This window comes from Sapajus apella, unplaced genomic scaffold, assembly GCF_009761245.1.
Source record: "Sapajus apella isolate SASKATOON/1434 unplaced genomic scaffold, GSC_monkey_1.0 scaffold62, whole genome shotgun sequence".
NCBI lineage: Eukaryota > Metazoa > Chordata > Mammalia > Primates > Cebidae > Sapajus > Sapajus apella.
In genome coordinates, this window is record NW_022437002.1 from 16821239 (window position 1) to 16837684 (window position 16446).

The following is a 16446-nucleotide window of genomic DNA, read 5'->3' on the forward strand; positions in this document are numbered from 1 at the left end:
ATAGACGCCTGGTCCAAATAGAAAGTGACTTTATTTTATAATTGGCAAAGACACCTATTGCACCTGGGTACTTCTTAGAAATGCAAGAAGTATGTGGGATCATGGCTCACCACAGCCTCGACCTCCAGGCTCAGGTTCAGGGAGGCTCAGGTTCTGGTGATCCTCCCACCTCAGCCTCCCAAGTAGCTGGGACTACAGGCACATGCCTTCATGCCCAGCTAAATTTTTGTATTTTTCGTAGAGAGGTTTTTGCCGTTTGGACCAGGCTGCTCTAGAACTCCTGGGTTCAAGTGATCCACCCGCCTCAGCCTCCCAAAGTGCTGGGATTACAGGGGTGAGCCACCGCACCTGACCAGATTAGTGTTTTAAAGCATCATCAGCATCACCTTGTGTTGTAGGTGAATTATGTCCCCCACCTCCACCCCAACCCCGAAATTCATATATTGAAGTCCTAACTCCCATCACCTCAGATTGTGACTTTATTTGGAAAAGAGTCATTGCAGATGTAATATATGAAGATGAGGCCTCTAGAACTGTGAGACAGCACGTTTCTGCTGTGTAAGCCACCAGCTTTGTGGCACTTCGTTCAGGCAGCCCTAGCAAAGACACCTATTGCACCTGGGTACTTCTTAGAAATGCAAATTATCAGGCCCTACTCAGGACTCAGGAAGGAGAGAAAAACGTCTAGGATAGGTCAAAGAGAACAGGGGCATAGAGAAGAGGTGCAGCAGGAGGAGCATGTGAAGGAGAAGAAGAAGGCAAGAGGAAAACCAGCACAGAAAACAAGGGCAGAAGTTGCAAGAAGGGACTGGTCAGGCCAGGTGCAGTGACTCACACCTGCAATCCCAGCACTTCAGGAGGCCAAGGCAAGCAGATCACCTGAGGTCTGGATTTCAAGACCAGCCTTGCCAATATGGTGAAACCCCATCTCTACTAAAAATACAAAAATTACCCAGGCGTGGTAGCAGACACCTGTAATTCCAGCTACTTGGGAGGCTGAGGCAGGAGAATCCCTTGAACCCGGAAGGCAGAGGTTGTAATCAGCCGAGATCATGCCACTGCACTCCAGCCTGGGTGACGGAATGAGACTATCTCAAAAAGAAGAAGAAGAAGAAGAAAGCACTAGTCAGTTGTCTCATATGAGTGATTAAGTGAGATGAGGACTACAAACTCCTCTGGGTTTGACCAGATTTTCACTGGTGACCTGGGCCAGAGCTTTTTCCATGAGCAAGAGATGATGGAAGCCCAGCTGCAGGGAGCCGGTGACAGGGAGTGGGAGGCAGAACCTGCAGGCAGAGCATGTTGGCTTTTAACCAAATTACTGTCTCCTGACTCATGATCACAAGGCAGCTATCACAACTCCAGAAAGAACATCCATGTCCAAGGCAAGAAAAAAGGGAAGACACCAGGAAAGCATTTCTGTCATTCCCTTCTAATAGAAAACAACAAATCTTGCCCACAAGCCCCCAGAACTCTCCTGCTTACATCTCATTGGCCAGAACTGTATCCCATGGCCAGCTCTAATTGCATGGGAGTCTGGGAAAGGAAGTATAGTATGCATAAAGCTTTTTCAGTCTCTAATGTGCAGATGATTAAGGAAGGGGTTTAAGAATAGCTGCTGAGTTACTCATCCACTGTGTATGTCACAAACAGTTGGTTCATTTCTTTTCTACCCTGTTTTCTTTATCCCTTCCTGATGTCTTTTCAGTGAATCCTCACCCTTGAGCCTGTTGCTCCTCATTTCATTTTGGCTGTAACCACTCTGCTATTCATGTATGGGTTTCAACTATTAACATTTTTCAAACCTGCTATTTCCAATTGCTTCTTCCTGCCTTAACATTATCCTTCCTTATCTTTTGAAGATGTTCATTATCCTTATTTCTTTTTTCTTTTATCTTTTGAGACAGTTTCACTCTTGCTGCCCAGGCTGGAGTGCAGTGGCACAGTCTTGGCTCACTGCAACCTCTGCCTCCCAGGCTCAAGCGATTCTCCTGCCTCAGCTTCCCAAGTAGCTGGGATTACAGATGCCCACTACCATGCCCACATAATTTTTGTGTTATTAGTAGATAATTTTTGTGTTATTAGTATTGCCATAGTTGGCCAGACTGGTCTTGAATTCCTGACCTCAGGTGATCCGCCCACCTCGGCCTCCCAAAGTGCAGGCGTGAGCCACCATGCCCAGCTTTTTTTTTTTTTTTTTGAGACAGAGTCTCATTCTGTCACCCAGGCTGGAGTGCAGAGACATGATCTCAGCTCACTGCAACCTCCGCCTCCCGGATTGAAGCAATTCTCCTGCCTCAGCCTCCCTCCTGAGTATCTGGGATTACAAGCGCCCGCCACCACACCCAGCTAATATTTGTATTTTTAGTAGAGACAGGGTCTCACCATGTTGGCCAAGCTGGTCTCAAACTGAGTCAAGTGATCTGCCAGCCTCAGCCTCCCAAAGTGCTGGGATTGCAGGCATAAGGCGCTGCGCCCGGCCATTATGCTTATTTCAAACTGTCAGATTTATTAATTTTGCTTCATCTAATAGTTTCTGGCCAAGTGCAGTGGCTCATGCCTGTAATCCCAGCACTTTGGGAGACTGAGGCAGGCAGATCACCTGAGGTCAGGAGTTGGATACAGGCCTGGCCAACATGGCAAAACTCTCTACTAAAAATAAAAAAAATTAGCTAGGTGTGATGGTGCACACCTATAGTTCCAGCTACTCGCAAGTCTGAGGCAGGAGAATCACTTGAACCCAGGAGGCAGAGGTTGTAGTGAGCCAAGATCGTGCCACTGTACTCCAGCCTGGGTAGCAGAGTGAGCTCCGTCTCAGAAAAAAAAATTAATTTCTCAGTTTGTCCTTTTTCTGTTATTGCAAATGTGTTCCCCTTTGACTGCACATCACCTTGGGGGCATCAGTGATTGTGACAGGGGAACACTAAATCACAGACCCCAGGACACACAGTATTGAGGAGGTATGGAGATTATGTTTAAAGTTGGGTCTGGCCCTACCTGGCCAGGCTGGAACACTTAGACAGCGCTGCTGGTTTTCTGCTTCACAGTGGCACTGGGGCAGTTAATGACCCACCCAGGGCCTTGAGGGGTAAGAGTGGCATATGGAGGGAGGGGCAATGGTGAACACAACTGAAGAGCTCTCCCTCAGCCTCTCCCCCATGTCAGGGTGCCTGACCCTCTTCCATTCTGGCTGCAGTCAGTCTCCCTACACCCTACAACTGACTCCTGGCCACCTTCTTTCTTTTTTTTTTTTTTTTTTTTTGGAGATATAATCTCTGTGTTCCAGGCTGCAGGGTGTAGTGCAGTGATGCAATCTCAGCTCGCTGAAACTTCCACCTTCTGGGTTCAAGTGATTCTCATGCCTTAGCCTCCCGGGTAGCTGGGATTACAGATGGGCACCTTCACACTCTAATTTTTGTATTTTTAGTAGAGACAGGCTTTCACCATGTTTGCCAGGCTGGTCTCGAACTCCTGGCCTCAAGTGATTCGCATGCCACAGCTGTCCAAAGTGCTGGGATTACAGGTGTGAATCACCACACCTGGCCCACCTTTTTTTTTTTTTAAACAGGGTCTCATTCTGTTGCCCAGGCTGAAGTGCAGCTGCAGGATCAGACCTTGCTGTGGCTTTGAATTCCCCAGGCTCAGGTAATCCTCCCACCTCAACCTCCCGAGTAGCTGGGACTACAGGCATGTGCTCCCACACCTAGCTAATTTCTGTATTTTTTGCAGAGATGGGGTCTCACTGCGTCACCCAGGGTGGTCTGAAACTGCTGAGCTCAAGCATTCTGCCTGTCTCGGCTTCTCAAAGTGCTGGGATTCCAGGCATGAGCCATGGCATCCAGCTTAGTCCATTTTATGATGCTATAACAAAATACTGGAGAGTGGGTAATTTATGAACATAAATTTATTTCATTCATGGTTTTGGAGGCTGAGAATTCCAGCAGCATGCTGCTTGGATCTTGTGAAGGCCTTTTTGCTGGATTACAACATAGTAGAAGGCCAGGCATGGTGGCTCACACCTAGAATCCCAGCACTTTGGGAAGCCGAGGTGGTTGGATCACCTGAGGCCAGGAGTTCGAGACCAGCCTAGCCAGCATGGCAAAACCCTGTCTCTACTAAAAATACCAAAATTGGCTGGTCACAGTGGCTCACGCCTGTAAACCCAGCACTTTGGGAGGCTAAGGTGGGCAGATCATGAGGTCAGGGATATGAGGTTTAGGGATATGTTGTTGTTTGAAAGAGTCTCCAAAATTTCATGTGTTGGAAACTTAATCCCCCAATTCATATATTGATGGCATTTGGAGGTGTGGCCTTTGGGAGGTGATTAGGATTAATAAAGTTATCAGGATGGGTAGCTTTATAAGAAGAAGAGAGACTTGAGCTGACACGCTCTTGCCCTGCCACTATATTATGCTCTCTGCCATTTTTTTTTTTTTTAAGAAGGAGTCTTGCTTTGTTGCCTAGGCTGGAGTGCAGTGGCATGATCTCAGCTCACTGCAACCTCTGCCTCCCAAGTTCAATTGATTCTCCTGCCTCAGCCTTCCAAGTACTGGGATTACAGGCACACGCTACTATGCCTGGCTAATTTTTGTTCGTTTCTTTTTCTTTTTTTTTTTTTTTTTTTTGTGAGACAAGAGTCTCACACTGTAGCCCAGGCTGGAGTGCAGTGGCGCAATCTTGGCTCACTATAACCTCCGCCTCCTGGGTCCCAGTTCAAGAAATTCTCCTGCTTCAGTCTCCTGAGTAGCTAGGATTACAGGCGTGCACCACCACGCCCAGCTAATTTTTGTATTTTTAGTAGAGATGGGTTTCACCATGTTGGTCAGGCTGGTCTCAAACTCCTGATCTCATGACCCGCCCACCTCGGCCTCCCAAAGTGCTCGGATTATAGGCATGAGCCACCGTGCCTGGCCTCCATCCCTTGACTTCTAAGGAATTCCCCTAACTCTCTTGTTTTCTTCATCCCTTCAAACCACCCTAATCCAATCTCCTTTGCTGGCTCCTACTCCCCTGCCCTACCTCAAAATATTGGCAAGTCCCATGGCTCAATTGTATATGTTCTTCTCGTCTCCATCTATACTCTTTTCCTAGATAGTATTCAGCTTATGACTCTAAATACCATCTACATAACACAGACTGCCAAATCTCAATCTCTGGCTTTGACCTCTACCTTAGCTCCCAGTTTGTATATCCAACTGCTCAGTTGACACCTACATTCAGATGTCTTATAGACATCACTCGAATTCAAAATGAACAAAATGAAACCCTGGACTTAACCCCCAACTTGCTTCCTTCACAACCCCACTCTCCGTTTTCAGGAAATAGTCCATCATCCAGCCAGGTGTTCTAGCCAGAAACCAGGAGTCATCCATGACCACCCCTGTCATTCACATCCAACTCATCAGCAAGACCCATTCACTTCACTTCCCAAACACCTTGTATCTTGAAACCGTCTCTTAGCTATATTTCCATTCCAGTATCACTACCCTGGTCTATGCCAGCATAATCTCTTGCCTAATAAATGGTCTCTGCACTCTGTCTTGACCCTTTCAAATCTACTCGCCACACAACAGCAAGTCTGACTGACATAAAAGTAAAATGTAGGCTGGGCGCAGTGGCTCACGCCTGTAATCCCAGCACTTTGGGAGGCCAAGGTGGGTGGATCACCTGAGGTCGGGAGTTACAGACCAGCCTGACCAACATGGAGAAACCCCGTCTCTATTTTTTTTTTTTTTTTTTTTTGAGACGGAGTTTCGCTCTTGTTACCCAGGCTGGAGTGCAATGGCGTGATCTCGGCTCACCGCAACCTCCGCCTCCTGGGTTCAGGCAATTCTCCTGCCTCAGCCTCCTGAGTAGCTGGGATTACAGGCACACACCACCATGCCCAGCTAATTTTTTGTATTTTTAGTAGAGACGGGGTTTCACCATGTTGACCAGGATGGTCTCGATCTCTTGACCTCGTGATCCACCTGCCTCGGCCTCCCAAAGTGCTGGGATTACAGGCTTGAGCCACCGCGCCCGGCCTCCCCGTCTCTATTAAAAATACCATTGGCCAGGCCTGGTGGCACATGCCAGTAATCCCAGCTACTCAGGAGGCTGAGGCAGCAGAATCACTTGAACCCAGGAGGCCTAGGTTGCGATGAGCCAAGATCTTGCCATTGCACTTCAGCCTGGGCAACGAGAATGAAACTGTCTCAAAAAGAAAAAAAAAAGTAAAATGTAAATCAGATCTTGACAGTTCCCTGCTTAAAACTCTTCAATGACTGCTCGTTAGCATAAAAGCCAAAATTATTACTATAGGCTACAAGATGCTAAGTGATTTTGCCCCTGCCCACCTCTTCAACTTCATCTCATGTTCCTCTCCCCACTGCCTTCCAGCAACAGCGGCTTCTTTCAGTTCTTCAAACAAGACATTTCCTGGCCGGGCACAGTGGTTCAGACCTGTAATCCCAGTACTTTGGGAGCCTGAGCCAGGTGGATCGTCAAGAACAGGAGGCCTGGCTTGGTGGCTCCCACAAGTAATCCTAGCACTTTGGGAGTCCAAGGAGGGAGGATCTTTGAGCCCAGGAGTTCAAGACCAGCCTGGGCAACATAGCAACACCCTAATTAAAAAAAAAAAAAAAGTACAGGAACTATGTGTCTAGTTCACTACTACCATCTCCATTGCCTAGTACTATGTCTAGCACATGGTAGACATTCACTCAATAAATATCTGGTGAATCAGTGTCTTCCTGGCAATTTATACATAACTCCTAAAGTGAGGAAACATTCTCCTCCATTGTAAAATAAGAAAAACTAAGGCAAGTTTCTAATTTGTGGTTTTGTTTTGCTTAGAGAACAGGGTCTTGGCTCTGTTGCCCTGGCTGGTCTCGAACATCTGACCTCAAGCAATCACTCCCACCTCTGCCTTCCTAAGTGTTGGCATTACAGGCGTGAGCCACCGCGCTCGGCCAAGTCTCCAGCTTGCTCGAGGTCACTGAGCTAGTAATTGAAGAAGCTAGGATTAGTTGTTTTTTTCTTTTTCTCATTAAACTGGAAGTTAAAGAAGCCAGGATTCGAACCCATTCTCTAGGATCCAAGAGCCCTCACTCTCAAATACCTACTGAAGTTTCCCACTTTTCTGGGACCTCGCAGTACAAAGCAACCAAGCACATGACAGGAAGTGGGAGCCCAGGCCCCGCGAGGCAGCGAAATTCCCAGAAGACACAGCGCTCGGGGGTGTGGCCAGACGCAAGGGCGGTCCCGGGCGTTGGAAGACAGGTCGGAACTACGTACCCCCCGCCCACCCCAGGCCTCCGCCGGGCGCAGCTGACTGGCGGAAGCGAGGGCGGGGACAGCGGGATGACGTTTTACGGACGCTTGCGCGCGGAATTTAAACTGCGGCGGTTTACGCGGCGTTAAGACTTCCTACGGTTAGCGGAACTGAGGTTTCTTGGCATTCTGCGTTTCTCTTCCTTGCTGACCCTCTGAATGGCCATGGACTCGTCGCTTCAGGCCCGCCTGTTTCCCGGTCTCGCCATCAAGATCCAACGCAGTAATGGTGAGGAGCGGGGTCCCTAGGTCAAGGGGACTCGTGAGCGGTGAGGCGACTGAAATTACTGCCCCTCTCCCGGACACAAACACTCACACGACGGCTGAAATACTGCCCCTCCCCAGGCACAAAGACACACAATGGGCGCGCTCTCTCTCCTCCCCTTCCCCTCCCCCCTTCCCCTTTCCCGCCCCCCCGCCCCGCCTTCCTTACCTTCCTCCCTCCTTCCTTGCACTCACTCACTCACTCCGGGTCTCTGTCATTATTTTCTGTCATTCTCCGGGTCTCTGTCATTCTTTTCTACACAGGGGTGAGAGTCCCTGCGCTGGACGTGAGTCCCTTCCAGTCCTCCGGGAGTGGGCGGACTCTCTCCGAGGCTGGTAGACCTACCACGGAAGTTGGGGCTTCTAAATTCACTTCCCTTCCAAAATTCTCCCCTGAAAATGCTCTGCGCTTGTGGGGACCTCGGCCTCCTGGCTCCTCTACTCTCGAGTAAATACTGCATGGTTGCAGTATGTCAGGCACTGGGATTTAGGGTAAACGGGACAGACAAGATCTCTGCTCTTGAGGAGCTTGTAGTCATTCTCTCTTTCGGATGAGCAGCTACCGCAGTTCCAGCAGGTCTAATACACGTGTCATTAGGAGAATGGACAGATATGACCATATGTGAGTTCGGAAAACCCAAGAGGGCCAGATCCTCAATGCTGTATTGAGGAGCAGTTCATCTAAGGGCTATAGGGACTCCTCTGCTCAAACATACCTTGTGTGCTCTCTTCTGTAGGCTCTCTTTTTTTTTTTTTCTGGCTCTCTTTTGAGTAGGGGTGAATCCTAATCCCATGCAGCTCAATTTTAAACCCTGTCCCCTGCCTGCCTCACTGTGGATATTCTAAAGGTGAAGCCCAGTTGGTTGATTTGTTTCTCTTAGTGTTTTGTTTTGTTTTGTTTTGTTAAGGCAGTTGCCTGTTCTTCAAGTTCACTCCACTTTGGGAGTCTCTGTGGAATCCTAAAAGTGAAGCTCTCAGGAAAGAGATGGATAACTGTTTTTTTCATACTTTATAGGCTTAATTCACAGTGCCAATGTAAGGACTGTGAGCTTGGAGAAATCCTGTGTTTCAGTGGAATGGACAGAAGGAGGTACCACAAAGGGCAAAGAGGTAGGGTTCTATGAGAATTCCTCTACCACGTTTAATATCTTCCTACATAAAGGATCTGTGCAGAAGTGGAATCTGTGAGAGCCTAGTTTCTGATGCTGTGCTCTTCTCCCTCACGCCTGTAATCGTAGCACTTTGAGAGACTGAGGCGGGCAGATAACTTGAGTTCAGGGGTTCAAGACCAGCCTGGCAACATGGCAAAACCCTGTCTCTACTAAAAATACAAAAATAGCTGGGCATGGTGGTTTACGCCTGTAATCCCAGCTACTCAGGAGGCTGAGGCAGGAGAATTGCTTGAACTAGGAGGCGGAGGTTGTGGAGCCAAAACCGCGCCACTGCACTCCAGCCTGGGCAACAGAGTGAGACTCTGTTTGTTTTTTTGGGGGGGTGGGGGGATGAGGTTTCCAGGCTCAGGGACTTTGTTTTAAAAAAACAAAATAGCTGGGTGTGGTGGCTCATGCCTGTAATCCCAGCACTTTGGGAGGCCGAGGTGGGTAGATCACGAGGTCAAGAGATTGAGACCATCCCGGTCAACATGGTGAAACCCCGTCTCTACTAAAAATACAAAAAATTAGCTGGGCATGGTGGCCCGTGCCTGTAATCCCAGCTACTCAGGAGACTGAGACCGGAGAATTGCCTGAACCCAGGAGGTGGAGGTTGCGGTGAGCTGAGATTGCGCCATTGCACTCCAGCCTGGGTAACAAGAGCGAAACTCCGTCTCAAAACAAACAAACAAACAAACAAACAAAAAACCAAAATATTGGCTGGGTGCGGTGGCTCTTGCTTTTAATCCTAGCACTTTGGGAGGCCTTGGCTAGAGGATTGCTTAAACCCAGGAGTTTAAGACCAGCCTGGGAAAAATGTTGAGACCTTGTCTCCCTATAAGAAATAAAAAATTAGCAGGGTATGGTGGTTTGTGCCTGTCGTCCCAGCTACTCTGGAAGCTGAGGTGAGAGGATCAGTTTAGCCTGGGAGGTTGAGTCTGCAGTGAACCATGATCCAGCCACTGTACTCTAGCCACTGCATCTTTGGGCGACAGAGTGAGACCTTTCCTAAAATAAAGAAAAAAAAAGATCCTCTTGGTTAGGCATGGTCGCTCACATCTATAATCCCAGTACTTTGGGAGGCCCAGGTGGGCAGATCGCTTTGAGCTTTGTACAGGACCACGCTGGGCAATATGGCAAAACCCCATTTCTATAAAAAATACAAAAAAAATCAGCCAGCGTGGTGGCACATGCCTGCAGTCCCAACTACGCTGGAGGTTGAGGCTGGAGACTCAATCACCTGAGTCTGGGAGGAGATTTGGAGGAGAGCACTGTGACTTAGACATTTATGTTCTAGCGGCATTGTGATATAGTGAAAAGGTCACTGGGCTAGGAGTATGAAAACCTGGGTTCTAGTCGGGCTCTGCCACTGCTTTGTGTTCTCAGGCATGTTTCTGCCCCTCTTCAAAGTTTAGTTTCCTCATCTATAAAGTGGGGATGATTATAATATCTATCTCAACAGAGCTGTTGTGAGGATTTACTCAGCAAATTTTCTGGACTGCTTCAAAAATGCTAGACACTTATTGGATGCTAGGGATACGGAGGTGAAGGAGACAGACTCTTGGACCCTCTTCACTGGAGCTTTAATAAGATAATACATGTAGCTGGGCACAGTACCTGTAATCGCAGGCACTTTGGGAGGCTGGGGCAGGAGGCCAAGGAATTTGAGGCCAGCCGGGCAATACAGCAACACCTCATCTCTACTAAAAATAAAAAACAATTAGCCAGTCATAGTGGCTTGCGCCTGTGATCCCAGCTACTCCAGAGGCCAAAGCAGTAGGATCGCTTGAGCCCAGGAGTTCAAGGCTACAGTGAGCCACTGCACTCCAGCCTGGGTGACAGAGTGGGACCCTATCTTAAAATAAATAAGTAAATAAATAAATAAGATAAAACATGTAAAAAGCTTGCTTAGCATAGTACATATAGTAGAGATATTTAGGTGGTATATTTGAGAAATAAAAGGATTGAATACTTTATATTATCTGTCCCTAAAGAATCAAGAGGTTCCTAAAATTTTAACCAGCTATTATCCGTCCTTTGTGATTCGTTTTTTTTGTTGTTTAGAATTGTATCTCGTCTCACCTCACATCAAATACTGCTTTTAGAATAAAGTCCAAACTTCTTTTGTTTTTTTTTGTTTGTTTGTTTGTTTTCATTTTTGAGACTTAGTCTTGCTCTATCTTCCAGGCCGGAGGGCAGTGGTGTAAGCTTGGCTTACTGTGCAATTTCCGCCTCCTGGGTCTGAGCGATCCTCCCACCTCAGCCTCCTGAGTAGCTGGGACTACAAGCATGCACCACTAAGCCCGGCTAATTTTTGTATTTTTAGTAGAGATAGGGTTTCACCATGTTGGCCACAGTGTTCTCCATATTTCCTCCCAGACTCAGGTGATTGATTCTCCTGACCTCGTGATCTGCCGGTCTCTGCCTCTGAAAATGCTGGGATTACAGGCGTTAGCCACTACGCCCGGCTGCCTTTACACTCATTCCTTTCTCCTGGGATGTTCACCCTGAATTATCAACATGAGAATCAGTTGATTGTCAGTGCAAGGCTTAAAACTGGTTTTCTTCGGGTTTTTTGTTTTGTTTTGTTTTTTAGACGGAGTCTGGCTCTGTTGCCCAGGCTGGAGTGCAATGGTGCGCTCTCAGCTCACTGAAACCTCTGCCTCCCGGGTTCAAGCAGTTCTCCTGCCTCAGCCTCCCAAGTAGCTGGGATTACAGGTGTGCACCACCACACCAGCTAATTTTTGTATTTTTGAGTAGACACCGGGTTTCACCATGCTGGTCAGGCTGGTCTTAAACCCCTGACCTTGTGATCCTCCGAGCCTCAGCCTTCCAAAGTGCTGGGATTACAGGCGTGAGCCACGGCGCCTTTTCTTTGTTGTTTCTGCTTTCTGTAGTTTAGGGGTTAGAAATGGGGGAGGTATGTACCAAGAGACTGTAGCTAGAAATGTGGATAGAAATGTGATTACTGAAGTGCTTGCCAGCTTTTGCATTTAATGATTCTATCCTCCTTTTCCTTATCTCATTCTGCTTTGATTTCCTTTGTGCATATGATTTTTTTTTTTTTTTTTTTTTTTTGAGACGGAGTTTCGCTCTTGTTACCCAGGCTGGAGTGCAATGGCGCGATCTCAGCTCACTGCAACCTCCACCTCCTGGGTTCAGGCAATTCTTCTGCCTCAGCCTCCCGAGTAGCTGGGACTACAGGCACGCACCACCATGCCCAGCTAATTTTTTGTATTTTTAGTAGAGATGGGGTTTCACCATTTTGACCAGGATGGTCTCAATCTCTTAACCTCGTGATCCACCCGCCTCGGCCTCCCAAAGTGCTGGGATTACAGGCGTGAGCCACCGCGCCCAGCCTTGTGCATATGATTTACAATCCCCGTTAGAAATTGATGGGCCGGTGGTGGTGGCTCACGCCTGTAATCCCAGGACTTTGGGAGCCTGAGGTAGGTGGAGACAAGGTCAGGAGTTCAAAACCATCCTGGCCAACATTTTGAAACCTCGTCTCAACTAAATATTAAAAAATTACCTGGGCTTGGTGGCACCTTCCTGTAATCCCAGCTAGTCAGGAGGCTTAGGCAGGAGAATTGCTTGAACTGGGACCTGGGAGGCGGAGGTTGCAGTGAGTGGAGATCGCGCCACTGCACTCCAGCCTGGGCTACAGAGCGAGACTCCCGTCTCAAAAAAAAAAAAAAAAAGAATTTGAGCTTATGGTTGCCGTGGTTATATATGTCTTAATTCATCTTTGAATACCTTCCCCCTGCACACTGCTGTCTTCGTGGTGCCTAACAAACGTCTGAATAGGCAGCTAATAACTTTAGTTTGTGTCTCTAGGCAGTAAAGCTCTCACCCTGGAGTACATGCTCTGTCACATTTCGAAATACAAATAACAAAGTTGGGACAAATTTGATGTTTGACCCTGTTGTAAAGTTATGCTGGTAAAATTTGAGTTGCTCCTAAAGGATTGCAGGACTCATGATGTAAGCTTAGAATTGTGACTTCATTGCAGGCATCAACAGGAAATAGGTAAGGCATGAGCATGAAGCTGTAACTGGGGAAAAAGTTTCTGGGCCCGGTAGAAAATGTAGGTAGTCGTAGAGTTAGGTAGCAGCTGCTAGGAACTTGCCCCTGCCCATAAGATCCTAAAGGGCCCCCATTTGACTCTCACCAGACAGTCAGAACTTGTTTCCTCCTCTGTGTCAGCCAGCAAGAGGTGCTTGGGGGGCTGTGTCCGGCAGGACCTCACTGCCCAGCAGAATAGCTGGGGAGCCAAGTGGCCTAGATCGTCTGTCGAGTACCTGACTGTTTGCCTGCCTGTCTGCCCTCCTCTTCAGCTCATTCTCATCACTGACGTCTACGATTGGCTTGGAAATCAGAAACCCATATCCATCTAGATGGTAAACCATTATTAAGGAGTAGCTGTTTTATAGCTATTTGTACTTAATGGAATTTAAAGTTGGTAAAGTTTGAATTTAGGGGTAGCCTTGTCGATAAAAATTTATTTATTTATTTATTTATTTGTTTGTTTGTTTGTTTTTGAGATGAGAGTCTAGCTCTGTTACCCAGGCTGGAGGGCAATGGTGCAGTCTCAGCTTAATGCAGCCTCCGCCTCCTGGGTTCCAGCAATTCTGCCTCAGACTTGGGAGGGGAACCAGGCACAGTGGCTCACGGCTGTAATCCCAGCAGCTTAGGAGGCCTAGGTGGGCAGATCACCTGAGGCTAGGAGTTTGAAACCAATCTGGCCAACATGGTGAAACCCTGTCTCTACTAAAAATACAAAAATTAGCCAGGCTTAGTGGTGCATGCTTGTAGTCCTAGCTACTCAGGAGGCTGAGATGGGAGAATCACTCAGACCCAGGAGGTGGAGGTTACAGTGAGCCGAGATCACGCCACTACCCTGCAGCTCAGAAGACAGAGTAAGACTCAGTCTAAAAAAAAAAAAAGGCCAGTCGCAGTGGTTCACACCTGTTATCCCAGCACCTTGGAGGCCAAGGCAGTTGGATCACGAGGCCATGAGTTCAATACCAGCCTGTCCAATATGGTGAACCTCATCTTTACTAAAAATACAAAAATTAGCTGCGCATGGTGGCATGTGCCTGTAATCCCAGCTACTCAGGAGGCTGAGGCAGGAGAATCCCTTGAACCTGGGAAGTGAGACTGCAGTAAGCTGAGATCGTGCCACTGCACTCCAGCCTGGGCGACAGAGCGAGACTCTGTCTCGAAAAAAAAAAAGTGTTTGGATTGGACAAACAATGTTTCACTGAAACTTTACTTGCTCCTTACAGATTGATTTTGATGATGTGGCTGCAATAAACCCAGAACTCTTACAGCCTCTTCCCTTACATCCGAAGGACAATCTGCCCCTGCAGGAAAATGTAACAGTCCAGGTAGGTGCCTGTCATCTGGCTGCAGCCAGTGCCACACAGGATTCACTTTGCTTATTGGCTCTTTGCTGATTGATTGTCTGGCATTTTAGCATAGTACATGGGCCCAGGATAGTCCCTTGAGAATTGATAAGAGCCATATATTGTGATAGTTTGATTTGTTTTTCAGAAACAAAAACGGAGATCCGTCAACTCCAAAATTCCTGCTCCAAGAGAAGGTAAGTGGATTTCTACCAGCTTACTGTCATGAAATTTGTGTCAGGAATGATGTTTCTAGGGCTCAGAGTTATGGAAGCTCCTTTTTTGCAGGTGGTTTCTCCTTTTTTTTTTTTTTTTTTCCCTTTGAGACAGAGTCTCACACTGTCATCAGGCTGGAGTGCAATGCCATGATCTGAGCTCATTGCAACTTCCTACTCCCTGGTTCAAGCAACTCTCCTGCCTCAGCCTGCTGAGTAGCTGGGATTACAGGCACGTGCCACCATGCCCGGCTAATTTTTGTATTTTTAGTGGAGATGGGGTTTCATCATGTTGGCCAGGATGGTCTCGATCTTCTGACCTCATGATCCATCTGCCTTGGCTTCCCAAAGTGCTGGGATTACAGGCGTGAGCCACCATGCCCAGCCTGCAGGTAATTTCTATGTGGACTGTCTTGCCTGTGTTCCAAGCATCTTTGTCTATGAGGAAGAATCCAACCTATAGCTATCAGACCAACCTCTAAGAGACCTGGTGCATTTAGGAAATTTGCTGCCTGGCCTAGAAACCTTTTCTGTAGAATGCAGAGCCTGATGCTGAGGAGTGGGAATCAGGCATTGGCAGACCTGTTTTCTTCCCTCAGGGCTCAGCTCCCTGAGGGGAACAGTATGCCTTGGAGAGAGGCTTTGAAAAAGGGAGACACTAGGTCTGGGCTGCTGAGAAGTATGGTAGGTGGTGCTATAGAGAGGGGTGGCTGGGGCTGGAGAGAATAATAGCAACGCCTGGTGGTCTAGGAGAAGGTTGGGCTCTCGCTGCAGAAATAGTCTGAAAACCTACTTTGACAACATGATAGATTGTGACTCTAGGGTGTAAGCTGCCCAAAAGATCCAGCTTAAAGCCAATTGTATCTTGAAGGCTGCGTGACCTGCACAGCTAACCAGGTCTAGGGGTCATCACTGCCCTGAAATGATCCAGCTACCTCAGGGATTCACAGAATATTTGGCTGGAGCTTCGGGTGCTGGGGGCCCTGAGTGGAGGGTGGTGCCATTGCAAGCTTGGGTCTGAGTGTTGTGGTACTGACCGTTTCTTGCTGGGTGTACCATAAGGCCATGCAGGAGAGTTGGGACCGGCAGCAGTCTCATTCCATGTTCATGTCCTCAAAGGATATTGCCACAGCTCCTTTTTTTTTTTTTTTTTTTTTCCAAAGGCAGGGTCTCTCTTGGTTGTTCATGCTCGAATACCATGGTATGATCATAACTCACTGTATAGCCTTGAACTCCTGGGCTCAGGCAATCCTCCCACCTCAGCCTCCCATGTAGCTGAGACAACAAGTGTGCCCCACCACACCTGGCTAATTTTTTTTTTTTTTTTTTTTTGTAGAGACAAGGTCTCACTGTGTTGCTTCGGTTGGTCTCAAACTCCTGGCCTCAAGTGATCCTCCTGCTTCAGCCTCCCTAAGTGCTAGGACTGGAGGCATGCACCACCATGCCCAGCCAATAGCTCTTTTTTTTTTTTCTTAAGATGGGATATTGCTTTGTTGCCAAATCTTGAACTCCTAGCTTCAAGCAATCCTCCTGCCTCAGCCTCCCAAAGTGCTGGGACTACAGGCACACACCACCGGGCCAAGCTACAAAGCTCATTTTAATGGGAAAAATAATCTTTAAGGCTAGGAGTGGTGGCTCACGCCTGTAAGCCAAGCACTTTGGGAGGCCGAGGTGGGCAGATCACGAGATCAGGAGTTTGAGACCAGCCTGGCCAATATGGCAAAACCCCGTCTCTACTAAAAATACAAAAATTGGCCGGGCGTGGTGGTGGGCCCCTGTAATCCCAGCTACTTGGGAGGCTGAGGCAGGAGAATTGCTTGAACCCAGGAGGCAGAGGTTGCAGTGAGCCAAGATCATTCCATTGCACTCAGCCTGGGTGACAAGAGCAGGACCCTCTCAACAACAACAAAAATACAAAAAATTAGCCAGGCATGGTGGTGCATGCCTATAGTCCCAGCTACTCAGGAGGCTAAGGTAGAAGAATTGCTTGAACTCAGGAGGCAGAGGTTGCGGTGAGCTGAGATCACACCACTGCATTCCAGCCTGAATTACAGAATGAGAAAAAAAATCTTTTTTTTTTTTTTTTTTTTTTTTTTT

General features: G+C 47.8%; 1 protein-coding gene across 3 annotated transcripts in view; it reads left to right on the top strand.

Moving 5' to 3' along the window:
• The first annotated feature begins 7334 nt into the window (after window positions 1-7334).
• KIF2C (kinesin family member 2C) overlaps window positions 7335-16446 on the top strand; it is a 29465-nt gene continuing 20353 nt past the window's right edge. For 2 of the 3 annotated variants that reach the window (XM_032247352.1, XM_032247354.1), the window contains exons 1-4: window positions 7335-7540; window positions 8591-8685; window positions 14015-14116; window positions 14283-14331. In XM_032247352.1, coding sequence (XP_032103243.1) covers window positions 7471-7540; window positions 8591-8685; window positions 14015-14116; window positions 14283-14331 — 316 coding nt within the window. In that variant the 5' untranslated portion in view covers window positions 7335-7470. The remainder of the gene's footprint in view (window positions 7541-8590; window positions 8686-14014; window positions 14117-14282; window positions 14332-16446) is intronic. The other variant, XM_032247353.1, reaches the window with a different exon arrangement.